At 55.1% G+C, this 23045-nt stretch overlaps 1 protein-coding gene across 1 annotated transcript in view; it reads left to right on the forward strand.

Moving 5' to 3' along the window:
• Positions 1-3998: 3998 nt before the first annotated feature.
• The window catches only part of GFPT2 (glutamine-fructose-6-phosphate transaminase 2), a 54410-nt gene continuing 35363 nt past the window's right edge, over positions 3999-23045 (forward strand). The window contains exons 1-4 of the mRNA XM_050794198.1: positions 3999-4099; positions 18513-18620; positions 20501-20599; positions 21122-21247. Of these exons, the coding sequence (XP_050650155.1) occupies positions 4093-4099; positions 18513-18620; positions 20501-20599; positions 21122-21247 (340 nt within the window). The 5' untranslated portion in view covers positions 3999-4092. The remainder of the gene's footprint in view (positions 4100-18512; positions 18621-20500; positions 20600-21121; positions 21248-23045) is intronic.

Genomic DNA, 23045 nt, shown 5'->3' on the forward strand with positions numbered 1-23045 from the left:
GTGGAGCGGTGTGGCTTCCTGCCCCATGCCAGGTCTGGCCCTTAGCCCCTGCTACTCCCGGTGCCCCATCATCTTAAGTTTGAGCTGAGGATCGGCCTCTCCGAGGCAGGACACTCTGTCTGAGTCATGACACCTGTGATGTCTCCTCTGGGCTCCCTGAACCCCACCCACTGCCCACTGTGGGCACCACTCAGAGATTCCCCTAGGATCTCCCTCCCCACGCTGTGGAGAGATCCAGTGCAGGACTCCCAGCTACAGGCTTCAGCGCCCTGCACCCCCAGCCCCCTGGGCCCTCTGCTGAAGTTCAGGAGGCCCTGTGGTCCCTGGGCTGGGCTGTGTCTCTGGGCCACACTGAGATGTGCCTGGCATTTCTACATCTGGAAGGGCAAAAGGTGATCAGGAAGAACAGGTGACCACCCCAGGTCACCCTGCAGCCATAGCGCAGCCAGATTCAGGCAGAGCTGGGCTGGTGGAAACTGGTAGAGAGGACCCTGATGACAGCATAAGAGTTGGTGAAAGTCCAGCCTGGACCCCACGGGAGTTGGAGGAGGCCCTTGCCTTACCACGGGCCCCATAACCCTCCCCAGACCGTAGTGGGATTGTCACAGGCTAAAGCAGCTGAACAGGGCCTGTGGCCAGGGGATGGCAGGTGCATGCCTCATCTACCTGGACAGCCATGGAACCCAGCTGGGCAGCTTGTGTTGGGGGTAGAGCCTGGGGGAGGGGAGAAGATCTCTGGGTTGTTTGGGAGAAACCAGATCAATGAGCAAATCTCCCAACTATCAAGTGCTTGCAAAAGCTGCTTAGGTGAAGCAGCCAGGTCTTTGGCTCACTTGCTGGCCAGAAAGGTTGAGGCACTCCTGGAAAGTGTGGCTGCGGCCGGCCGTGGAGAGCAGCATGGGCAGTGGACACTGGAACTGTGAGGAGCAGACTCCACACCCGGCTCCCCTTGTAAGCACAGGTATGGGGTCCAGCTGAGAGAGGCACCTAGGCATGGCCCTGCATCTTCCCTCCTTCAAAAGGGCCAAGCCTGGGCCCCCTGATCCAGACCAGGCCTCCTTTCCGGGCTGCCACTGGCTTCCTGCCTAACCACTCCCCTGGGCTTCAGACTTTAGTTCCACCATGATCAAAGAGTCAGGACTCTACTTGGTTGCAAATGACAGAAGTGACTTGAGAGTACCCCAAGCAAAGATGAGAATTTATTGAGCTCTGATACTGAGAAGTCCAGGAATAAATCCTGGTTTCAGATCTGGCTGAATCCAGGGGCTGTGATGTGTATCGTCTCCATCCTCGATCCATCTGCCTTGCTCCGATTGCTCCACTGTTCAATGGCCTCTCTCCACCCCACTGCAAAAGTGATGAGAAGGTCCCCAGCATCATCAGGACATCCTCCTACCGGCCACACCACTCAGGAGAGGATAAGCCATCCTTTTTATTTTAAAAAAATTATTTTGTAGAGACAAGGTCTTAATATGTTGTCTGGGCTGATCAAGCAGGTCCTTCTGCCTCCTGAGTAGCTGAGGCTACAGGCACATGCCATCACACCTGGGTTTTTGTTTTGCTTTGAGACAGTTGCTCTGTTGCCCAGGCTGGAGTGTAGTGGTGCAATTTCGGCTCACTTCAGTCTCCACCTCCCAGTTTCAAGCCATTCTCGTGCCTCAGCCTCTCGAGTAGCTGGAACTACAGGTGCACATTACCACACCCAGCTGATTTTTGTGTTTTTAGTAGAAACGGGTTTTGCTGTGTTGCCCAGGCTGGTCTCGAACTCCTGGGCTCAAGCCAGCCCAAAAGATCTCAAACTTTTGCCCCTGCAAAGTGCTGGGATTACAGGCCTGGGCCCTTGCGCCCAGCGCGCCTGGCTGTTTGGTTTTTTCTTTTCTTTTCTTTCCCTTTTTTTTTTTTTTTTTTTTTCACTCTTTGTAAAGATGGATCTCCCTGTTGTTGCCCAGGCTGGTTTCCCACTTCTGGCCTCAAGCGATTCTCCCGCCTCGGCCTCCCAAGGTGCTGGGATGAAGACCCAAGCCACTGTGCCAGGCCAAGCTCATCTTTTCTGCTGGTTTCCCTCATGTGCTGAAGCAAGTTGTCAACGTCCCAGCCTGGGCCACATGCTGACCTCTGAACCACTGCCCAGGCTATGTGGCCAGGCCCAGGCCATCAACCTCCCAAATGACTCTCAGAGAGCTGGTACTCCAAGCAGGAGTGATGCGCAGCCAGCAGCTGCTGCAGATGCATCCACGGGGGTGGTAGTGTGCACTCATGCCATTCCTCACCATGGAGCTGTGACTCCTCCAAGAGGATGAAGGACAGATTTGGACGCTGTTAGGACCCCAGGGCTACTGGGTTCTTGGTGCTAGCAAGACAAGGTGATGACATCACCCTGTCCCCACCTCAGTTACAACAGTGGAGGCCAGTCTGGGTCAAACAACCTGATCTCCACATTCAAGTTCTAGCCCTCACCCAGGGGACCTTTGCACCGTCTGCAGCTCCCTCCTTCCTGGCTTCGCTAGGCTCTGGACCACCTGCACCAGCGCAGCCCTGCCCGGTCCCAGGCAGAGCCTGGCACCCTCTCCACTACTGGCCCAGCCCCCTCCCTGTATCCTACCTGGAATTTTTAGCTCTCCGTGTAACCACGAGCTTAGTGTCTGATTCCCCTTCACTTGTAAGTGCCAGGAGGGCAGGGCCAGATCTGTTCTCTTTCATCAGTAAGTCTCTAGTACCCACACCCTGACAGGCGTGAAGTGGGTACTTAGGAAGGAGAGAAGGAAGGAAGGAAAGCCAGCCTGCATAGTGGAGGCTTGCGGGCAAACGCGGCGGCTCCTGAATCGCTCTCAGATATCCCAACAACACGACTCGCCCAAGCCCCCTCCTTCACTGTCGTGGAGCCTCAGTCTTCTCAACCCTCCAATGGCACAACCTCCTTCCCCCAGGGCTTGCAGAGTCGCGGTGAAATTAAGTTAGACGAATGCTCTAGACGAGATGTAAAAATCTTTTTTTTTTTTTTTTTTTCACGACTGAGGAGGATCTGTTTAAAATTTCAGGATTTTCTTTTAAGAAAAGAAAAACAGCTTCAAAGTGCACAAACCTTGGGCTGGTTCTCGTGGCCTTCCTCGGGAGACGAGGGGCCCAGAGTGCAGGGGGAAGGGGAGGGCGGCCGGGAGCCAGGGCGGAGAAACGCAGGCCTCGGTGCCTCACCGGAGGCCGGATTCCGACCCCAGGCGTGGGAACCCCCGGGGCCCTCGTGGGCCTGCAGCGCAGGACGATCTCCGGGAGCAGCTGGGCGCGGGTGGGGTCGGGGCTTCCTGGGGCGCCTCCAGCTTCGTTCACAACTGCGGAACCCTCGCCTCCAAGTTCGGGCTCCGCGGTAAATCCCAGGTTCGAAGTCCGCCCCCGCCGCGGCGGTCCGGTCTTGGCAGAGTCCTTTTCTGCCTCCGGGAGCCTCCGTTTCCCACCTCTCCGCCCAGCCCGGGAGTTCTCTCCGTGCAGGGTGAGGCCCAGGCCCAGCGTTTCGCGGAGCTCTGAAGCAAGCCCGTCACCCAGATGGGAGCGCGGCGGGGCCAGCGGCTCACGCGGGTTTCCGGGGCTGGCGAGCGGTGCCGGACCCCCGCTCTGCGCCGTGCACAGACCGTCTGACTTCTCAGCACCCTCGACTGAGAAGGCAGCTCCCCGGTAGCCCGTTTCAGAGATGGGAACGCGGAGGCACAGCGCGATCCGGCCTGCCCGGCTTCCACGCCTATCCGTGGCTGAGTCGGGGTCCCAACTCGGGCGGCCGGTGGCCCTAAGCCCCCTCCGGGACCTGCGCCCAGCGCCCTCGCCTTACAGGCCGGACCCGCGCCGGGGAGCCGCCCCTCCGCCCCTCCCTGGCTCCTGGGGGCCGGGGCCCGCCGTTGTCACGACAACCGGGGGCCAATGGGAGCAGGCAGGCGGGGGAGGCCCCGCCCCTTCCCCGCCCATTCCCCGCCCCCGTCCCCGCCCCCCTCGGAGGGCTCCGGGTTATAAGCGCTGGCGGCCGCGCGGCGGGAGCTGGAGCCCGCGGAGCGCACGGAGCCCACGGAGTCGCCCCGGAGCCGCGGCGGAACCCGAGAAGCAGCCACGATGTGCGGTGAGTGCCGCGCCCGCCCGACCCGCCTCCTCCGCGCCTCCCGCGGGTCCCGGCGCCGCAGCCTCCGCCCGCGAGCAGCCGCCGAGGACCTGGCTGGGGGCGCCGAGCTGCCCGGGCCGCACCGAGGGGCTGTGGTCGGCCGGGCCTGCTGCCCCTCACCCGCGTTCCCGAGTGGCTGTCTCGGAGGTGTGGGCGGGGGATGCCCAACCCGACTCCCGGTCTCGGACATAGTGAGGGGACCGAGGCCCGCTGCCCACGGAGGGGAGTGACGTGGTCGGGTCCGGCCTGGACCCCGTAACGGAGGGGTCCCCACCCCGTGCCCACCGAGGCCGCTGGCCTCCACTCCTCCAGTCGCCCACAGAGGCGGCCACGGGCAGCCGGCGCAGCCCGGGTGCGGGGCGCCCATCCCGGTCAGCCCGCCGCGCCCACCGAGGGGAGGACAGGCGACCCCGCCCCGCCGTCCCCCCAGCCCGCCGGGTCGCCCCCGCGGCGTCAGCGCGCTCAGCAGGGCCTGCGCGTCCTCCTCGCGACCCCAAAGGAACCTCTGGTGCCTGGAAGGGTTGGTGCCGTGTTGCCCCCTCTTTGCGCGGGGAAGAGGCAGCCGCTGCCGGAGCCTCGGCCCGAAGCTACGAGAGGGAGTCCGGGGCGGGGAGCGGGGCCGGGCGTCCCATTCCCGCGGCGGGCGGGCGCTGTCCTGCGTGGCTGCGGGACCGTGGGGAGGGCGGCCGCGGCCCGGAACGGAGCGCACATCTGCAATTCTTTACTCTCCTGGCTGGGCCGCCTCCGCTGGCCGGGAGAGAGCCGGGAACTTCTGCTGGGACAAAAGGTCACTGTGCTTTTTTTTTTTTTCCTTGAGTAGGATTCAGTTACCCATTCCAGCCGCCTGTGGCTGGGGGACCTGCAGGAACTTCTGAAGCCATGAAAGGCCTCTCTCTGCCTTTGCTGAGGGCCGGGGTGGGGTGCGCCCGCGGTGAGCCTGGCCGAGGTCTGTGCAGGCCTTGTTTGGGAGGCCAGCCGCTCAGCAGAAGGGAACGACCTACGGCGGAGCGGGCAGCCTGCTTCGGGTTGCAGCCTCACCCTGGCTGAACGGGCATCCGTTGAAATTCCTGAGCCCTCGGCTAAAATCTCGTACTCCCAGGCGCCATTCGCCATGTGTAGAGCCACCTTTGGGTGTTTCTGGGGACAGAGATGAGGCAAAGGTGGCAGTTTTGCCAGATGTCCAAGCCCTGGGGGTTCCAAACCTCCCAGTGTGGCATTCAAGACCCTTGACCAAAGCTGGTGGCCTTGGAACCAGACTTGTGCAGGAGACCCTTGAACCAGGAGGGTCTGCCCCCCGGCACCAGAGGCTCTCCTTCCCCTTCCTTTTTGAATGCTCCTCTGCCCCCACTGCCACCCCTGCCTGTCATCCTCCTTTCTACTGGCATCTGGCTTTTTCCCAAGTCTCTGTGAGCTTTGGGGGGGCTCTACCTCCCCCAGCTCACAACATCACAAGCGTGTTTGTTCTGCTTCTTAGAGGGTCACACACACGTTGTCTCCTAGGGAAAGGTTGAGCTTGGGGTGTGACCACCTGTGTCCTCAGATCTTCTGGTACTGACTTGTGGTTGTATGTGAGAAGGAGCTTGAGGTCCCCAAAGGACACCCAGGGCTCAGGAGTGGCTGCGGTCCATGGGGATGCCCACTCGGAGCCAGAATCGAAGAGTGTGTGCTGGGTTAGGTGCCTTCTCAGAATTCCCAGATTTGCTGATCTGGGCCTGGGGGCAGGGTGGGGGAAGTGGGGAGGGCACAGCTCAGCAGGAAGTCCTGGAATCCCTGCATGAGAAACTTATTTCCTTTTCAAGAGCATCAGGAGAAGGTTTCACCTTGGTGCCAATGTGTCGTTAACATCTCTGACACTTGCTAAGTATCCTTTGCACAGGGGAAGCCATTCCTGGCTCAGAGCAGGCAGTAGCAGCTGGCTAGAACTGAATACATTGGTCTGTTTTGGGGGAATGATGGTCTGAGTATGTTTGACAAGTGATACTGATTTTCCTTTTATGGTTGTTTTGTTTTGGCATGAATTCATTTAAATTTTTGAAAATTTAATCAATTTCTACAGAAAAAAAAAAGTAGTGATTATGCTGTTAGTACAAGGATACTGCAAGAATCGTGAAGATGCTCCTAGAAAGAACCAGATAAGCTCTTCACTTTACGCTGGGGAAGCTGAGGCCCTGCCAAGTCTGTGCTCACCTGGCGTCTGAGCAGTCCTCGGGTCTCAGATCCTTTGGGCCGTTCCCACAGGGGCGGAGACCTACGGCCCTTCCTTATCACTTGGCGATGACACCGCTGAGATTATGTCTTGCTGTCCTTTATCCTGCTGCTTCTTTCACGGGAAGCCAGGACTCAGCAGTAGTTGATCCTCTGCAAACAGCAGATGATTCTCAAAAACGTTCAGTGCACTGAGAATTTAGCTGAAATGACACTCTGAAAGTTGCTGGCATTTTGCTGACTTTCTGCGCCAGAAAATTTACAATATTTCCTCCCTCTCTCCCTCCTTTCTTTCCTTTTTCATTCAGCCACTAGTGGAAATGCCCTGTGTTTTCCAGGCCTTGGGGGACTCGAAGATCTCATGGGTGTGGTCCTCCCCTGAAAGAAGGGGCAGGTGAGCCACAGGGCCAGTCCAGAGACTGGTCACCAGTAGGGACGGGATGCCGATCGGGGCAGTGCTGCTGTGGAGGGAGGACCTTGAACACGGGCTACAGCCTGGTGGAGTACTGGCCGAACCGGGAAGGCAGACATCTTTTTGTTTGGGTCATGGGGTTTTAACCTTTTCCTATGTTAGTTACCAACGTACAAAACTGGGGGATTTCACATACGTAGGTGGGAGTTTTGGCTTCTCTTGATAAAATCTGAAGATGAGCAACCCTGAGTCCTTATTTCCAAATAGCGCCTGGGTGACCCCTTGGGTGATGGACGCAAACTCCTCTGTTCTCCCAGTCCTTCCCAGCTGCTTCACTCACTGATGGGACTCTGCACAACAGAGGCAGGAGCTGACTTTCCTAGGAAGAAAGGGAGGGACCTGGGGCAGTGCCACAAGGGCCCAGACACAAGCACAAGCTCTGCAGAGAGGAGGGGGTGGCGGGCACGCTGGGCTGGGGCACAGCATGAGCCAGGGCATGGCAGCAGGGACCAGGAATGCCTGGGGATTTGGCGGGAAGGATTTGTGCTTCCCATCCGCGAATTTGTAAACCGTCCCTGTGCTTCCCATACTGCACTGAGTAATCCGTGAGGGAGAAAAAAGAAAAAAACCACAATCACTGTGAAGAATTGGAGAATCTTTAGTTCTTGCCAGAAGGTGAAGCCCTTGCCTTGACGTCACCATCTTTTGTCCTGGTTGGTGCGGTGGTCTCCACGGGCTGCTGTAACAAATGACCGCAGACTTGCTGATTTGAAACAACAGAAATGTATTCTCTCACAGTACTGGAGGCCACAGGTCTAGAATCGGTTTTACCGGGCCAGATCAAGGTACCTCCAGGGCTGCGTATTCTCTCACAGTACTGGAGGCCACAGGTCCAGAATCGGTTTTACCGGGCCAGATCAAGGTACCTCCAGGGCTGTGCCTCCTCCAGAGGCTCCAGGGAGAATCCGTCGCCGGCCTCTCCCAGCTCCTGGGGCTGCCACATTCCTTGGCTTGTGGCTGTGTTGCTCCAGGCTCTGTGCTGGCTGCAGCCGTCCACTGTCTCCTCAGGAGTTTCCCAAGTTCAGAAAAACCTTCTTTTTATATCTTTATGGTGTAGCGTCAGTAAACAGTGCTTTTCAATTGAGAGATTATTTTTGTATCTAGCAAAATTAGTTTATTAAGAGAGATTAATTTGAGATTATATGTTTGAGAGAAAATTTTGAAAATGAATTCCACAATAAAACAACTGAACTATTTAGGTATTTTATTTTTATTTTTAGAGGCAGAGTCTCACTCTGTTACCCAGGCTGGGATGCAGTGGGGCAGTCATGGCTCACTGCATCCTTGAACTCCTGGGCTCAAGCCATCCTCCCACTTTGGCCTACCAAAGTGCTGGGATTACAGGCATGAGCCACTGTACCTGTCCCCTTCTTTTCTTAAGTTTTTTTTTCTTTTAATTAAATTTTAGAGTATATGTCACTTCCCCCTTTGTTTTTGGTGAAACTGTAAGAATGAAAGGGACACTAGCAACTTTTCTATTAAAAAATAGAAAAGAGATCGAGACCATCCTGACCAACCCCGTGTCTACTAAAATACAAAAAATTAGCCAGGTGTGGTGGCGCACATCTGTAGTCCTGGCTACTTGGGAGGCTGAGGCAGGAGAATTGCTTGAACCCGGGAGGCAGAGGTTGCAGTGAGCCGAGATCGCACCACTGCACTTCAGCCTGGTGACAGAGCAAGACTCTGTCTCAAAAAAAGAAAAAAAAAAAGAAATGTCCTGTCCGGGTGACCGCAGGAAGCGGAGTCTGTTATCTCATGGATTCCAATGGTGAGGTTACTTTAACCCCTGGGGTCTGGAAGAGGCCTGGGGCAGGCTAGGGCTGTCTCCAGGGGAGCCAAGTCCCCTTTTCACCCTGAGCCAGGTGCTGGGTCTGCTCAGGGCCCCCGCCAGGCCCACAGGTTCCTCTGCCTTTCTGAAAGAGCCTGGCGTGGGATCACATGCACGCACAGCACCTCCAGCTTTGATCTTGTTTCTGCGAGGAGGTGGCAGGAATTGTCATCCCCACCTCACCAAGTGACTCTTCCTAGTGTATGAGAATGAGGGCTGGATGGTCAGAGAGGCCACAGCTTCTCAGCAGCCCTAGCCCAAGGCCCAGGGGACTCCCCACACCTGTGGGCCTCTCCCAGGAGAGTGGACCTGTCCCTCTTCCCCCAACACACACAGGCAGACCCAGGCACACACGTGCACACGCTCGGGAATTTCATGAGACTCATTGAGGCACATGTTCAACTTGGCCGTACTCTTCTGTGGAGACAGGAAGTAATGCAGTTTGGGACCTGGGATATTATCTAATCTCTAGGAGGCTCATGGACTGCAAAGGTCAGTCCCTTCAGTTCTGAGAAGCACCAGATGGAGGGAGAAAGACAGACTCTCTGAGGGGAGAGTCCCGGCCTGGGTGGGTGGTGACATAGCTCCCCAGAGCCAGCCTCTCCTGTGTGGGGCACTGGCTGGGCCTCTCCCTGGAACGGTCTCCTCACTCGCAGTGAGGGCTGGGCTTTCGCTGGGAAGCCTGTGCTTGGAAAGTTGGAGAGATTTTTCAAAACAGCATCACCAGAATCAGAACAGGGGCCCAGCCTGGCTGCTGCGAAGTGGAGTCTTCCCCACCCCCCAGGCCGCAAACCCTTCCTCCCTCCACCACCACCCCCCACCGCCCACCCCTGACCCCCCACCCCTGATCAGCCCCCCCGCCCCCCGCCCTCAGCACTCCGGGGGGTGTAAAGAAAATCCCAGGAATTCAGTGCCCCGGTGCAGCTGACCTTCTGGCTGGGTGTCCAGGGAATGTCACCTCCCTGCGCTGGTCATTGTCATTATCTGTCACTTGGGGGTTGAACCCTGAGCTTCAGAGGCCCCTGCCCGTGTGCTCCTTCGTGGTGTCTTTGCTCCTGACTTCCTGTGTGATCTCTCGGGCCTTGTACAGAGGAAGTGCTGGAAGCCCCAGGTCATAGCAGTGAGCCGGGCCAAAGGGTCTACAGTCTCCTCTCGGAGGGCTCATGACAAGTCCTTCTGGAATCCCATTGAGTTTTTCTTGGTCCCTCTCCCTTTGGGACCTTTCCCGGTTCATTTTGTCTATCAGTTTTGAGGATAGGGCCCTGAAAGACTGTCTGGAAGCTCTGGGTGGGTGACCGCAGGGGACATGACCAAGCTGGGTGGTGGGGCCAGGGCAGCCTCTGCCCCCAGACCGGGCCTTTCTCCAAGCCACCTGGGCTCTCCTGCCGGTGGGAAGGATGCTTGGCCCAGGGCCATCTTTGCAGAGGTTGCAAAGTGCTCCCTTTATTTAAAAAGAACTCCAGGCTCCTGTATCTGGGACTTTCCATGAAGCCTGATTTTCAGGCCCTCCTGCCTTCAGCTCTCCTGGCCTCTCAATCCCAACCCTCTGCAGGCTCCTGGGAACCCGAAGGCCCCTCCCTGCCCAGCCCCTCTGGGCGCTCAGCATCCGCCACCTGGCTGAGTCCATCCCCTGTCAGTTCAGTGTGAGAAATAAGACTGCTCCCAGGTTTGCTAGGCCTGATGTCTGTTCCCTCTCAGTTCTGCGAGATTTCCAAGCTAAGAAGAGTAACAGAAAGGGGAGGACTTTCCCCTAAAGAAGTTTGGTGTCATTTGCTGCTCCGTTCTCAGCTCACTTAAAATCCTGTCACCTGCCGGTGATGCCTATGCCACGGGCAGCCCTGGGAGTGGAGGCCAGGAAAAAGCAGTAGATCAAGGCAGGAAGTGACAGAGGCCTTGGAAAGGGGGCGGAAAGATGGAAAAGGGGGTCAGAGGAGGGAAAGATCTTCATTTGGGGTAGGGGGTTGGAGGAGGCATCACGTGCATAGGCCTGGGAACCCGAGGGGCACACGCACTGGGCTGAGGGCACCCTGCGGGAGTGGGACCCAGAGGGCGGACACTGCAGGATGGCATGGGAAGCAAGGCGGGCTCAGGCCAGACAGCAGGAGGGGCTGACTTCAGGCGGTGGTCCCCCGGGGCAGAGAGGACGAGAGAGGGACGTAGCTGGAACGTGTCTTGCCGTGGTCACCGAGACCCTCGTGGGGAGGGGGCCGAATAGGAAGAAAAAGGTGGAGTTGGAAGCTGGACTGTCGTGTGGTGGGGTTTGGCTCTCAGGGGGCAGCACCTGTCCTGGACCCATCTGGTGCTAGGCGGGCATCTCCCCCGAAGCCAGGGACCCTCTGTGTGAGCCATGTCTCTCTCCTTGGGGTAGGTTTCTGTGCTGATTGTGGGGGCGTGGGGGTAGAAGTGGTGAGCCCAGGCTTGCAGTCAGGCAGACCTGGCTGTGAACTACTCAAGTCTTTGGAGGTGGAGCCTCAGATGCCATCTCTATCCCTGGGAACCACAGTTTCTTGGCACAGGATGTCGTGAGGATTAGAGGAGGTGAGGTTTGGGAAGGGTTGGCATGTGGGGAGCCCCTGTAGATGGTGGTCTACCCTGCAGGCCACGCAGCAGGGTGCTGGGGGCCTTCCCTAGGTCCTGGCTCATTTGATTAGAAGGCTGTCCTCATGCTGGTTCTGGGATCCTCATGGTGCACGGGGCCGGGGGTGTTGTGCGGGGGACGTAAGCCTCTGTGTTTGAATGTCTTGGGGTTAACTGAGAGCTCTGGTGGCGCCGTGCTCCCATTGTAAGGGGCTGGCACTCAGGGACCTCCTTTCTTTGTGTCCCTCTTGTCCTTGCTGTGGGTCCCAGCGAGCAGAGCTGCTTGTGCTTGGCGGAGGGTGGCTGTCTCAGGCCCAGTGCAAAGGCTACCTTCTCTGGCATTCCTCCACCTGTTCGTTTATTCGTTCACTCAACATGGATTTATTGAGCACCTAAGATGTGCCAGGCCCCAGGCCAGGTGCTCAGGACTCAGCAATGGATGAGACAGATGTGGTCCCATCCTCCAGAAGGTTACAATCCAGCGGGGAGCCGAAGAAAAACACAAGGAAGCAAGTGCTGCGTCGAAAAACCAGGGCTATGTGGCTGGAAAAGGCGGCGGGAAAGGCTCGCATAGGGAACCTGTGTGCTAAAACCTGCAGAATGGGTCAGAGCCAGCTTTGCAAAGAGCTAGCAAGAGCCAGCTTTGCAAAGAGCTGTCTACTCCCACCCCAGCGGGAAGCCCTTTCCCACCTCCTCTGCAGGCTTGGGAGGTCCCTGTGCATCCCTGTCCTTCTCTGGAGCCCTCAGTGAGGCCCCCTGATGGGTCCATCCCAGTAGCTTGCAGCACCCAGTACAGCAATGCGGCCTCGTGGGCCTGAGAACTATTTACAGATGAATTAAATCTTGATCAAGCCACAGCCAAGTAACACATTTGGTTTAACCATTATTTCCCCAGGCAGAAGGCCAAGATGAAATGACAGTAAATGGTACTATTTCCCCCTTGGTTTTATTGAATGATAATCTCTCAAGGGATAACTTCTCAAGCTCCTTGCCCTGTGGCAGGCACTATTGTAGCCATCACCCTTGTTTCACTGACGGGGAAACTGAGGTCCGAACGTTCAGTGACTTGCTGGAGGCTGCACCAAGATCAAGGGGTGGAGCTGGGGTTCGAGGTGGGTTCCAGCACTGGCCATGGCCTCTGTGCTTCTGGCTGTGCCTTGGCTGGTGAATGGCAGTGGCAGGGAGGAAGCCAACCCAGGTGGGTGGCCCTGGGCTGGTGTTTTTAAGGCTGGGGCATGTGCTCAGGTAGCCCTTTCTTACAGCCCTCGTATGGCTGTTGTTCTTCAGGGGAGTGGAACTGGGGACCAGCTAAGTCAGGTGGGCCCAGCCCCGCTGGAGAGGTCGACGGGCAAGAGGGCCTGGCCAGGTCAGGGCTGGCGTCCCCTGCAGAGGGAAGGGCCGTTGTGGTCCTGGTGCTTCGGACATGCCAGGAGGGTTAGAGCACTGGTGGAAAGCAGAACCAGACAGAGGTCTGGCCTGGCCGGGGTCCCAGGTGCTGCGTGATTACTCCTCCTGTCCCCAGAAGCTCTCGGGTCCCCCTCACCGGAGTGCCGGTGCCACAGGAAATCAGGGTGAACCAGGCAGGTCTGTGTCGTGTACACCACTGTCCAAACAGCTGGTCCATGTCAACCCTCAGGCCTTGGCTAGGACATCTCCCGGTGGATGGAATGAAGTCTTGGCCTATTTAGACATTATCTGGCATCTAGATAATGATGATGTTCTCTCCACCACCTCATTCACGTAGGGGCACATGTCACGTATTATACTGGCACACGGTGAAACGTCTTAACCGTATAAAGAGGACTCGTGCAGTGGAAAGGAAGTTTCTGCTCGACGTCCAGTGACCTCAGAGGCTACCACGGACGGCCCTCTGGGCGGGTGCCCTTCTAGAAATGCTCCATGCTCCTCCCCCAACCCTTGCATAATTTACTCATGTTCTGCAAGCTTCTTTTCCCCTTGACACATCTTGGAGATGTACATTGCCTTCCAAGAGAATGCCAGCTTTCCCTTGCTCTGTTGAGAGCTGCCTCCAAAAGGCCCTGCTGTGTGGCTGCACTGTCTCTTGCCCGGCCCCTGCCAGACGTCAGGCTGTCGCTAGTCTTTGACAACCACAAGAGCCCTGAGCAGCCATCCTCACACGTGTGCACACACATCTCCGCGAAGACGTCCGCTGGATACCTTCCTAGAAGCCCAACAGCTCTGGTCCACAGATGTGTACTTTTTTAATTTTGAGAGATTGCCAAATTGCCTTCCAAAGAGGGTATGCAGATTTAAACTCTCACTGTCAAACTGTTTGATCTTTACCGACCTCATAGGTTTTAAAAAATGGATTCTCATCGTAGCTCTTATTTATGGATGGAAGGAATTCCAAAAGGGAATTCTGATGTAAACAGCAGGAGAAATTCCTGGGAAAGGAGCTTCGTTTTATTTTGTGTTTTATTTTTAAAGAATCAGAGCACAGTGTGAATGCTGTTTTATTCACTTGAGTGCAGTAGAGTGCAGGGAGGATCCAGCCAAGAGGATGAGCTGCAAAAGGAAAGAAACAGAGTTTCCTTCATGAAAGAAACGACTGAAAAGATGTCACTATGCAAGAGGGCTTGTGGGGAAAATGAGATTTATGCGTTCTTGCGCAAAGACGGTGAAAACCGCTCCTTGGCCACTTTTCTCACTGCAGTGAACTGCCATGCTGTGCCTGGGTACGGACCCAGCGGGTGGTCCTGAGGACAAGGACCCCTTACACCCCTGCTGCCGTCCAGGAGGCTGTCGTGGGTCCGAAAGTCAGAGGCGCCTTGCGGAGCCTGCCGAACGTTCTCGCCTGACGTGCGTGCGGGAGTGAAGCCTGGCTGGGAGGCAGGGGAGCTGCAGGGGGGAGATGCAGAGCTGACTCATGAAGCACTCGGGAACATCACTCAGATGCAAAACCTTTTCAGAGTTGGCAGTGGGTACATTTCTGAACCTTTGTGTCATCTGTGATGTCTGCTTCCCTTAGGGTGGTACAGGTATAATTCTAGAACGTTCCCAGCCAGGATGCCAGGAAAGTTTAGTGTAAAAGACTCCAACAAAAATTGTATTGAGTTGTTCCCTCCCTCGCTTAACTGTGGTCTTTACATTGACCAGAATTGGACCATGTGCCCACAGGGAATTTTCTGGTTCTTTCTTTCTTTCTTTCTTTCTTTCTTTCTTTCTTTCTTTCTTTCTTTCTTTCTTTCTTCCTTTCTTCCTTTCTTCCTTTCTTCCTTTCTTCCTTTCTTCCTTTCTTCTTTTCCTTTCTTCCTTTCTTCCTTTCTTCCTTTCTTCCTTTCTTTCTTTCTTTCTTTCGGTTTTTGTTTTTGAGATGGAGTCTCTCTCTGTCACCCAGGCTGGAGTACAGTGGCGCGATCTCAGCTCACTGCAACCACTGCCTCCCGAGTTCGAGAGATTCTCCTGCCTCAGCCTCCTGAGTAGCTGGGATTACAGGTGTGCACCACCACACCCAGCTAATTTTTTTATTTTTTTAGTTCAGACAGGGTTTCATCATGTTGGCCAGGCTGGTCTCGGACTCCTGACCTCGTGATCTGCCCAGCTTGGCCTCCCAAAGTGCTAGGATTACAGGCGTGAGCCACTGTGCCGGCCTCTGGTTGTTTTTAGAAGAATTAATGTTATGAAAATTTCACCAAGGCTGGGCACGGTGGCTTATGCCTGTAATCCCAGCACTTTGTGAGGCCAAGGCTGTGGGGATAGCTTGGGCCTGGGAGTTCGAGGTTGCAGTGAGCTGAGATCACACCACTGCACTCCAGCCTAGGCAACAGAGCGAGACCCTGTCTCAAAAAGGAAAAAATATTTCACCTAAACATGAATGGTGATAATTGCACAACTCTGAATATACTAAACCACTGAATTGCATGCTTTAGATGGGAGTATGCTATGGTACATGACTTATATCTCAAGGAAGCTGTTAAAAATTTTTAATTGACATTCAAAGATGTATTACTCCATTTTCATGCTGCTGTTAAAGACATGCCCAAGACTGGGCAATTTACAAAAGAAAAAGGTTTAATGGACTCACAGTTCCACATGGCTGGGGAGGCCTCATAGTCATGACGAAGGTGAAAGGCAGGTCTCACGGGGCGGCAGACAAGAGAAGAGAGTTTGTGCAGGGAAGCTCCCCTTTATAAAACCATCGGATCTCGTGAGACTTACTCACTCTCACGAGAACTGCACGGGAAAGATCCACCCCCGTGATTCAGTTACCTCCTAGCACTGGGGAATTGTAGGAGCTGCAATTCAAGATGAGATTTGGGTGGGGAGACAGTGAAACCATATCAAAAAATAACTATCTTTTTAAAAACTAAGGTGGCAAAAGTACCTCCCATGCCCAGAGGTTTGGGGGCTGTCGTGTGAGCCTCTGGAACCATAAATAGCAGCAGCAGCCCTGTGCAGCCCTCGCTGGGGGCACTTCGGCCCTGCCGGAGAAGTGCCTGAACTGCACACACAGCCCTTACATTCAGCTCCTCTCACCTGACCTAAAGACGGCGAGGAGGACAAAAATAGCCTACCGAGAAAATTGCCCTTGGCAGATTTTAAAAGAAAACGCCTATAACTGCTCAGAAAGCACAGTGTACATATTTTTATATATAAATCCCCTACCTTAGTACATGTGTGTAAACGTATCCTGTGTCCAGTAGCTTTCAGGAAGCATGTTAAGTATAATTTATAGTACTATTTAATTTTATTGCCTATTTTTGACTGTTTGTAGATTAATTAAGTTTATATGATGGGACCTCTCTCACAGTTCAGGAATATAACATTCATTTCATTGAGGTTTAGTCATTTATTCAGATGCAGCGTATTGACATGAATCTGATCTTTCAACGACCAGAGATGTTCCAGGTGGTTTTGTGTATAATCACGGTCAACTCTCCGTTATCTGTGGGCAGGTTGTCCTCTCTGTGGGCAGGTTGTCCTCTCTGTGGGCAGGTTGTCCTCTCCGAGGTTCACCTCTGGAAGCATTTCAATCCTGATCAGATCTTTCTCTCATCCCAGCAAAACATAGTTGGGAAAATAAACCTTCTTGTAACCCTCGTGGCCTCCATCCCAGGGCACTGGCCAGTGGGTAGGAATGTTTAAGTCCTGAGTTGGGGATTCTTGGTTCCACTCTGGCTCTGGACGAGTCACAGGCTCCCCTGTGGCTCTGGTCTAGAAGTTAAGAGGAGGGCCATGGACTAGCCTCAGAGGCTGTTTGGGACCTGGTGGCCCAGTGCCCGGCCCACAGGGCGTTCTCCGTAAGGCGAGTTGCCTTTGTGGTCTGAGAGTTTGTGTTCCCCCGTCATTGTCTGCTGAAATCCTCACCTGCATGGTGATGTCACTAGGTGGGGCCTTGGGGAGGTGAATGGGTCATGGGGACAGGGGCCTCACAAATGGGAGGAGTGCCCTTATTTAAAAACTGCGGGGCCGGGCGCGGGGGCTCACTCCTGTCATCCCAGCACTTTGGGAGACCAAGGAGGGTGGATCACGAGGTCGGGAGATCAAGATCATCCTGGCTAACATGGTGAAACCCCGTCTCTACTAAAAATACAAAAAATATTAGGTGGGCGTGGTGTTGGGCGCCTGTAGTCCCAGCTACTCGGGAGGCTGAGGCAGGAGAATGGTGTGAACCCGGGAGGCGGAGCTTGCAGTGAGCCGAGATCGCACCACTGCACTCCAGCCTGGGCCACAGAGCGAGACTCCATCTCAAAAAAATAAAACCTCCAGAGAGACCCCCGCCCCTTCCACCATACGAGGTTGGAATGAGAAGTCACTGTGAGGAATGGGCCCTCACCAGACACTGAGTCTGCCGGCACCTTGATCTTGGACTTCTCAGCCTCCAGAACTGTGAGAATAGATGTCTGTGGCTTATAACCCAGGCCGTCTGTGGTATTTTGTTACAGCAGCCCAAGCCAACTAGGACAGTTACTGTGAATATGCCTGAAACCCAGTGACGTTTCTATGACCCGCACTGTTGCCTCCCTCCGTGGATGTGGATACACACTCATCACATATTCTGCTCCACATGTGAACAGGACTGGGTGCCAACACACAGTGAGGAACACAAAGATAGAAGCACCAGCCTGCGCCCTCGGTGGGCACTGTGGGTAACCCATGATGTGAGAGTACTGAGGTGGCCAGAGCCAGGAGCACACCCGCCCAGGGCGGGGGCTGGAGCTGAGCTTTGAGGTGGGCAGGTTTTCCTAAACAGTGGGAGAGAGGATGAAAGGACAGAGCGATGATGGGATGGGGATGGGGTATGCACAGGGCAGGAGAGAGGAGATCAAGGATCTGTCATCACGATTGAGGAGTGCAGGAATCTGGAAGGCGGAACCAACACCACAACGGCTAACTTTCTATTTGGAAAAATATTATCTTGAAATACGAATACAGAAAGTCAAGTGGAACAAAATCTTCTTGACTCAGGCCTACCTTGAACATAAGGATTCTGCAGGGGCCAAGGGGCATGAGATGGTTTTGTTCTTGCTGTCGTAAAAGTAGTGCTTTTTAAATTTTGAGACAGAGCCTAGCTCTGTTGCCAGACTGGAGTGCTGTGGCACGATCTCGGCTCACTGCAACCTCCAGCTCCCTGGTTCAAGCAATTTTCCTGCCTCAGCCTCCCGAGTAGCTGGGATTAGAGGCACGCGCCACCACGCCCAGATAATTTTTGCATTTTTAGTAGAGATGGGGTTTCACCATGTTGGCCAGGCTGGTCTCGAACTCCTGACCTCAGGTGATTCACTCATCTCGGCCTCCCAAAGTGCTGGAATGACAGGTGTGAGCCACCGCTCCCAGGCTCACGTAGTGCTTATTTAAGGCCAAGCTCCAGCCTTACGGAGAAGGGGACCGTGGAAGCAAAGTCCCTGGCGCCCGTCCCATCTGCCCCAGGGGCTGCCGTCACTTCCTGCGGCGCTCCTAGGTGTGTGCGCGGCAAACCGGGGAGTGCGTGGAGGTGGGGACTTCCGGATGTCCCAAGGTGGTCGAGTTTCATGGCTGCCTTTTCTCTTATGGACTTTGCCACACTGAAAGCTGCCTCCTGCAAGTGCAGCATAGGATGAGTTCTCCGCAGTGAAACTGCCAGCCCGAGACACGTGACATAGACTTTCTGGGGGTCACAGGGGGAAGAAGGGGCACGCCGTTCTTCAGCTGTGCCGGGGAGGGGCACACCCACCTCCGTAAGCCCCTGGGAGCGCTTTGTGATGCCACCTTGGTGCATCCCCACAAGCGTCTTCTTCCAAACACGAGCTGAGTATTTTCTGAATGCGCCATTTTTTTTTCTCTCGGAACAGGAATCTTTGCCTACATGAACTACAGAGTTCCCCGGACCAGGAAGGAGATCTTTGAAACCCTCATCAAGGGCCTGCAGCGGCTGGAGTACAGAGGCTATGACTCGGCAGGTGGGTCTGCGGCCGCCCGCCTCGTGGCTGGGGACGGGGCTCCGCTGCTCTGGGCTCACCCACGTCCTCTGCAGGGGGGTGTACAACCTGGGCATTTTTCTGCTACTTTTTAACGTCTCTTGTCAATATAAAAATAACACTTGTCCGTTAAAGAAATTAGAAAACCGTAGACAAATAGAAGGAAGGAACAAGGGTAAAAAACCCCAGAAAACCCCCTTCATCAGAAGTCCCCCATCAGGAAGCAGAGAGGGTAGGAAGCCGCAGTCACGCCGCGTGAGTACGCCCAGGACGGCTGCCCTGCAGCGCACGGTGACGGACCTGAACGACACTGTATTGTGCACATACAAATTTGCCAAAAGGGTAGTTTTTTATTTTTATCTCTCAGGCTGGAGTACAGTTCCAAGAAATTGGCTCCCTGCAGTCTCAGACTCTGGGCTCAGGCGACCCTCAGCCTCCTCAGCAGCTGGGACTACAGGCACACACCACCACACCCGGTTAATTTTTTGATTTTGTAGAGATGAGGTCTCACTGTGTTGCCCGGCGTAGCCTCAAGTGATCCTCCTGCCTCTGCCTCCCAAAGCACTGAGATTATAGGTGTGAGCCAGTGAGCCCAGCCAAGAGGGTAGAGCGTGTGCTAAGTCCTCTTATCACACACAAAACAATACATAAAGAGGGCAGGAGGAGACGCTCGGAGGTGATAGGTTGATGGCATAGACTGCGGTGATGGTTTCCCGGGGGCATGTGGGCCTCCAAGCTCATCAAGTGTAAACGTTGAGTGTGCACAGCTTTGCGCTTGCCAGGCCTACCTCAGTGAGGTGGCTTCATTAAACAAGGACCCGACCCCCAGTCATTGGGTCCCCCCTCTGGTCGCTCTTGTCTGTTGGGGTGGTCTGTGGTGGAGAGTGGAAGACGTGTTGTACATCAATATTTGCATATTTACAAAAAATATGCAATTTTGTAATTTTATTTTCTTCTCTTTTCACTTAGCATTTCTATGATCCTAAACTCTTTCATTCTTTTTTTTTTTTTTTTTTGAGATGGAGTCTCGCTCTGTCACCCAGGCTGGAGTGCAGTGACGCTATCTTGGCTCACTGCAAACTCCACCTCCCGGGTTCAAGTGATTCTCCTGCCTCAGCCTCCCAAATAGCTGGGATTATGGGTGCCCACCACCATACCTGGCTAATTTTTGTACTTTTAGTAGAATCGGGGTTTCACCATGTTGGCCAGGATGGTCTTGATCTCTTGACCTCGTGATCCACCTGCTTTGGCCTCCCAAAGTGCTGGGATTATAGGTGTGAGCCACCGTGCCCGGCCGATCCTAAAGTCTTTCTAAGTAGGTTTCTAAGTGGCTACACAGCGCTGCACCGGGTGGCTGCCTCAGAGTTCAGGCCTCCACTCACTACAGAGGTGGATGTTTAGTCTGTTGACCCTGTTTGATTATGCAGCCCGAGGAGAAAGGGGGATCCCAATTATTTTAGATCCCCATTGACTCTTATGATAGACGATGGGAAAAACACTGACTAACGCAGTGGAAATGCAACGAAAATGTCACAATGTGGGGAGCCCTTGGGATGAATGCCCTGCCTGGGCCCATTGCCCTCAGCCGAGGGCCTGGTAGCACCTGCAGTGGGGAAGCGTCCCGAGGGGCTCACCCTGGGCAGGAGCGGGGCTGGGGGCAGCTGCGGCCCGGGAGGAGGCAGGAGCTTCTCCACTTGCTGTTAAGCCTCTTTCAAAGTAGATTTCCTGAAAACTGTCCAGCTCTCCAACCCGCCGTAAACAGACAGCCCCGGGGCACGCAGCCCTGGCCCTGTGGAGCACTTGTGCTAAGTGTGTGAGAAAAAGCTTAAGTTCCAATATAACAAATAATGTCTACATCACAGGAGTGGCCATCGATGGGAATAATGATGACGTCAAAGAAAGACACATTCAGCTGGTCAAGAAACGGGGCAAAGTCAAGGCTCTCGATGAAGAACTCTACAGTAAGTGGAGGGCCTCGGAGCGGGAGGAGCCAGTGCGGCACCCGCCGCTTTCCAGGACTGTGTTCCAACAGCGTCGGACGCTGGAGATTTTCACTTGTCCCGGCTCAGATACACAGAAGGAGGGTTAAGCCCATGCTGTAAAACCGGGCTTCGCAGGGTGTGGGATGGTTTATTTTAGGTGGTGGCAGCACGGGGATAATTTTTTTAAGTGTTAATAGTTATATACAGTAGTTATTTTAATTCTGGCAAATGATACTGCTTTTCTGTTTATGGTAGGGATATATCATTTTCTTTTTAAAGCAAGTTTATTTCTGTGAAGAAGAGAGCTAAGCTACAGACAAGTAGTAAATAATCCTCAGCATGGGCGGTGTGTGGGCCTGTGTGGACTCCCGGGGTGGGAGCCGGGCGGGAGGTGCCGTCGGTGTGGGTGATGTGACTTGGGTAACGACCCCATGTTACCCTCACAGTCCTGGGCCAAGGCTTGTGGTTCAAGTGTGGCAAACTGATTTTCTTTTCATTTAGAACAAGACAGCATGGACTTAAAAGTGGAGTTTGAGACACACTTCGGCATTGCCCACACGCGCTGGGCCACCCACGGGGTCCCCAGTGCTGTCAATAGCCACCCCCAGCGCTCCGACAAAGGCAACGGTACGTGGCATGCTTTCCCATCCCCACGGTTCCACCTCACCCTGAGCTGTGTCAGGGCCAGTGCCCGCCGAAGCAGGTTCCACGCCCACCTCTGACTTCCCAGCCTGCTTCGTCTTCCCAAGAGAATGCGGATGACCCCTCTCCCAGAGATCCGCCAGTGGCCTGGACCTCAGTCAGGAGGCAGGCAGCCTGGTCCAGGGCGGTGCTGGTCTCCCAGGAGTGCACAGGAAAACCGTGGCACCTAACCAGGAGAGCTGCTGGCTCCTTGGAACCCAGCCCATACGTGGGACGAGGCCGCGTGCGGGACTGAGGGGTCTGGGCACTCTTCCTCCCCAAGCGACGGAAATGTTGCAGAAGGCTGTGCCCTTCAGGGAAGGATGGGTTCTGTCCTTATGCAGCTAAACCCATCTCTTCCCCGCGGAATGGTCCAGGTGAGGGCAGGGGCTGTGCTGATCTCGATTGATGCCTGATGCACCGTGGGCCCCAGCAGGAAACCTCAGCGCCAGAGGCTTAGGGTTTGGAGAAGTAGGGGCTGCAGCCGGAAGCCGAGGGCTCTTCCCAGGTGGAGAGCCCTCAACTCACCTTGATTCATGTTTTGTTTTTTTTTTTTTGAGACGGAGTCTCGCTCTGTCGCCCAGGCTGGAGCACAGTGGCCGGATCTCAGCTCACTGCAAGCTCCGCCTCCCGGGTTCCCGCCATTCTCCTGCCTCAGCCTCCCGAGTAGCTGGGACTACAGGCGCCCGGCTAGTTTTTTTGTATTTTTTAGTAGAGACGGGGTTTCAGCGTGTTAGCCAGGATGGTCTCAATCTCCTGACCTCGTGATCCGCCCGTCTCGGCCTCCCAAAGTGCTGGGATTACAGGCTTGAGCCACCCGGCCTGCTTCATGTTTTTAAAAATTGAGAATCACTGTGCATAAAAGTCCAGACTTCTGGCATCCCTTGAAAAACTAGAGGATCTGGAAACACTGAGCTGATGGTGAGTTGGAGCACCACGGATTGGCAGACAGCAGTCGCTGCAACTGCTGTCCTTGGTGGGTTTCAGGCTCTCCTGTTCGCCCAGTCACCCCCTCAGGCCAGCTCACGGGTCTGTGTCACTTGCTTGGGGCCCCAGGATGGTTCTCCACGCGCGATTCTTTTAAATGACACCCTTGCCGCCTCTCATGGGGGAAAGACTGGTAGGTCTGCACCTCCTGGTGGCTGCCCTCAGGGGTCTGTGGTCAGTCCCAGGGCGCCGGGTCCCCTGCAGTGGGATGCAGTAGGCTTGGAGTGGGAGAGAGGATCTAATCCCTGTCTCCTCCCAGGCCTCCAAGGGCAGGCCGGAGTCTGAGATATAACCTGGGCCTTCCAGGGGGTCCCCCACTCTAGGTGAGTCCTGCTCTGGTCACAACCCCCTGAAGCCCCCAACCTGGACATGCCAAGGGAGGGTGTACAGCACAGAGAGTGATTTCTGAAGTCAGCCGGACCCCCCAACCCAAGACATCCTGTGGCATCGTGTAAGTTCGTGCCAAGCCTAATGTTAGATAGGACCAAATACATCAGAGCAGTTACACGGAGCTTATTAGCAGGCACTAAGCCTTGGCACTTGACGGGTCCCTCTGCGGTTAATCCTGGTGGAAGCCAGGCCACAGGAGAGTAGCACCAGCCTGCTTGGTGCCCCCTACCCACTGCAGATCAGTGGTTCTCCGAGGCAGTGTAACTGGGCGGGATGGGCAGGCACCCCACCATCCGCAGAAAGAACAGTGGTGCTGCTTCTCCCCAGAGCGCTCTGCAGGGTCAGCAGCTCACCCTGCCCAGTTTGG

The sequence above is a fragment of the Macaca thibetana genome, chromosome 6, assembly GCF_024542745.1.
Source record: "Macaca thibetana thibetana isolate TM-01 chromosome 6, ASM2454274v1, whole genome shotgun sequence".
NCBI classification, from domain to species: domain Eukaryota; kingdom Metazoa; phylum Chordata; class Mammalia; order Primates; family Cercopithecidae; genus Macaca; species Macaca thibetana.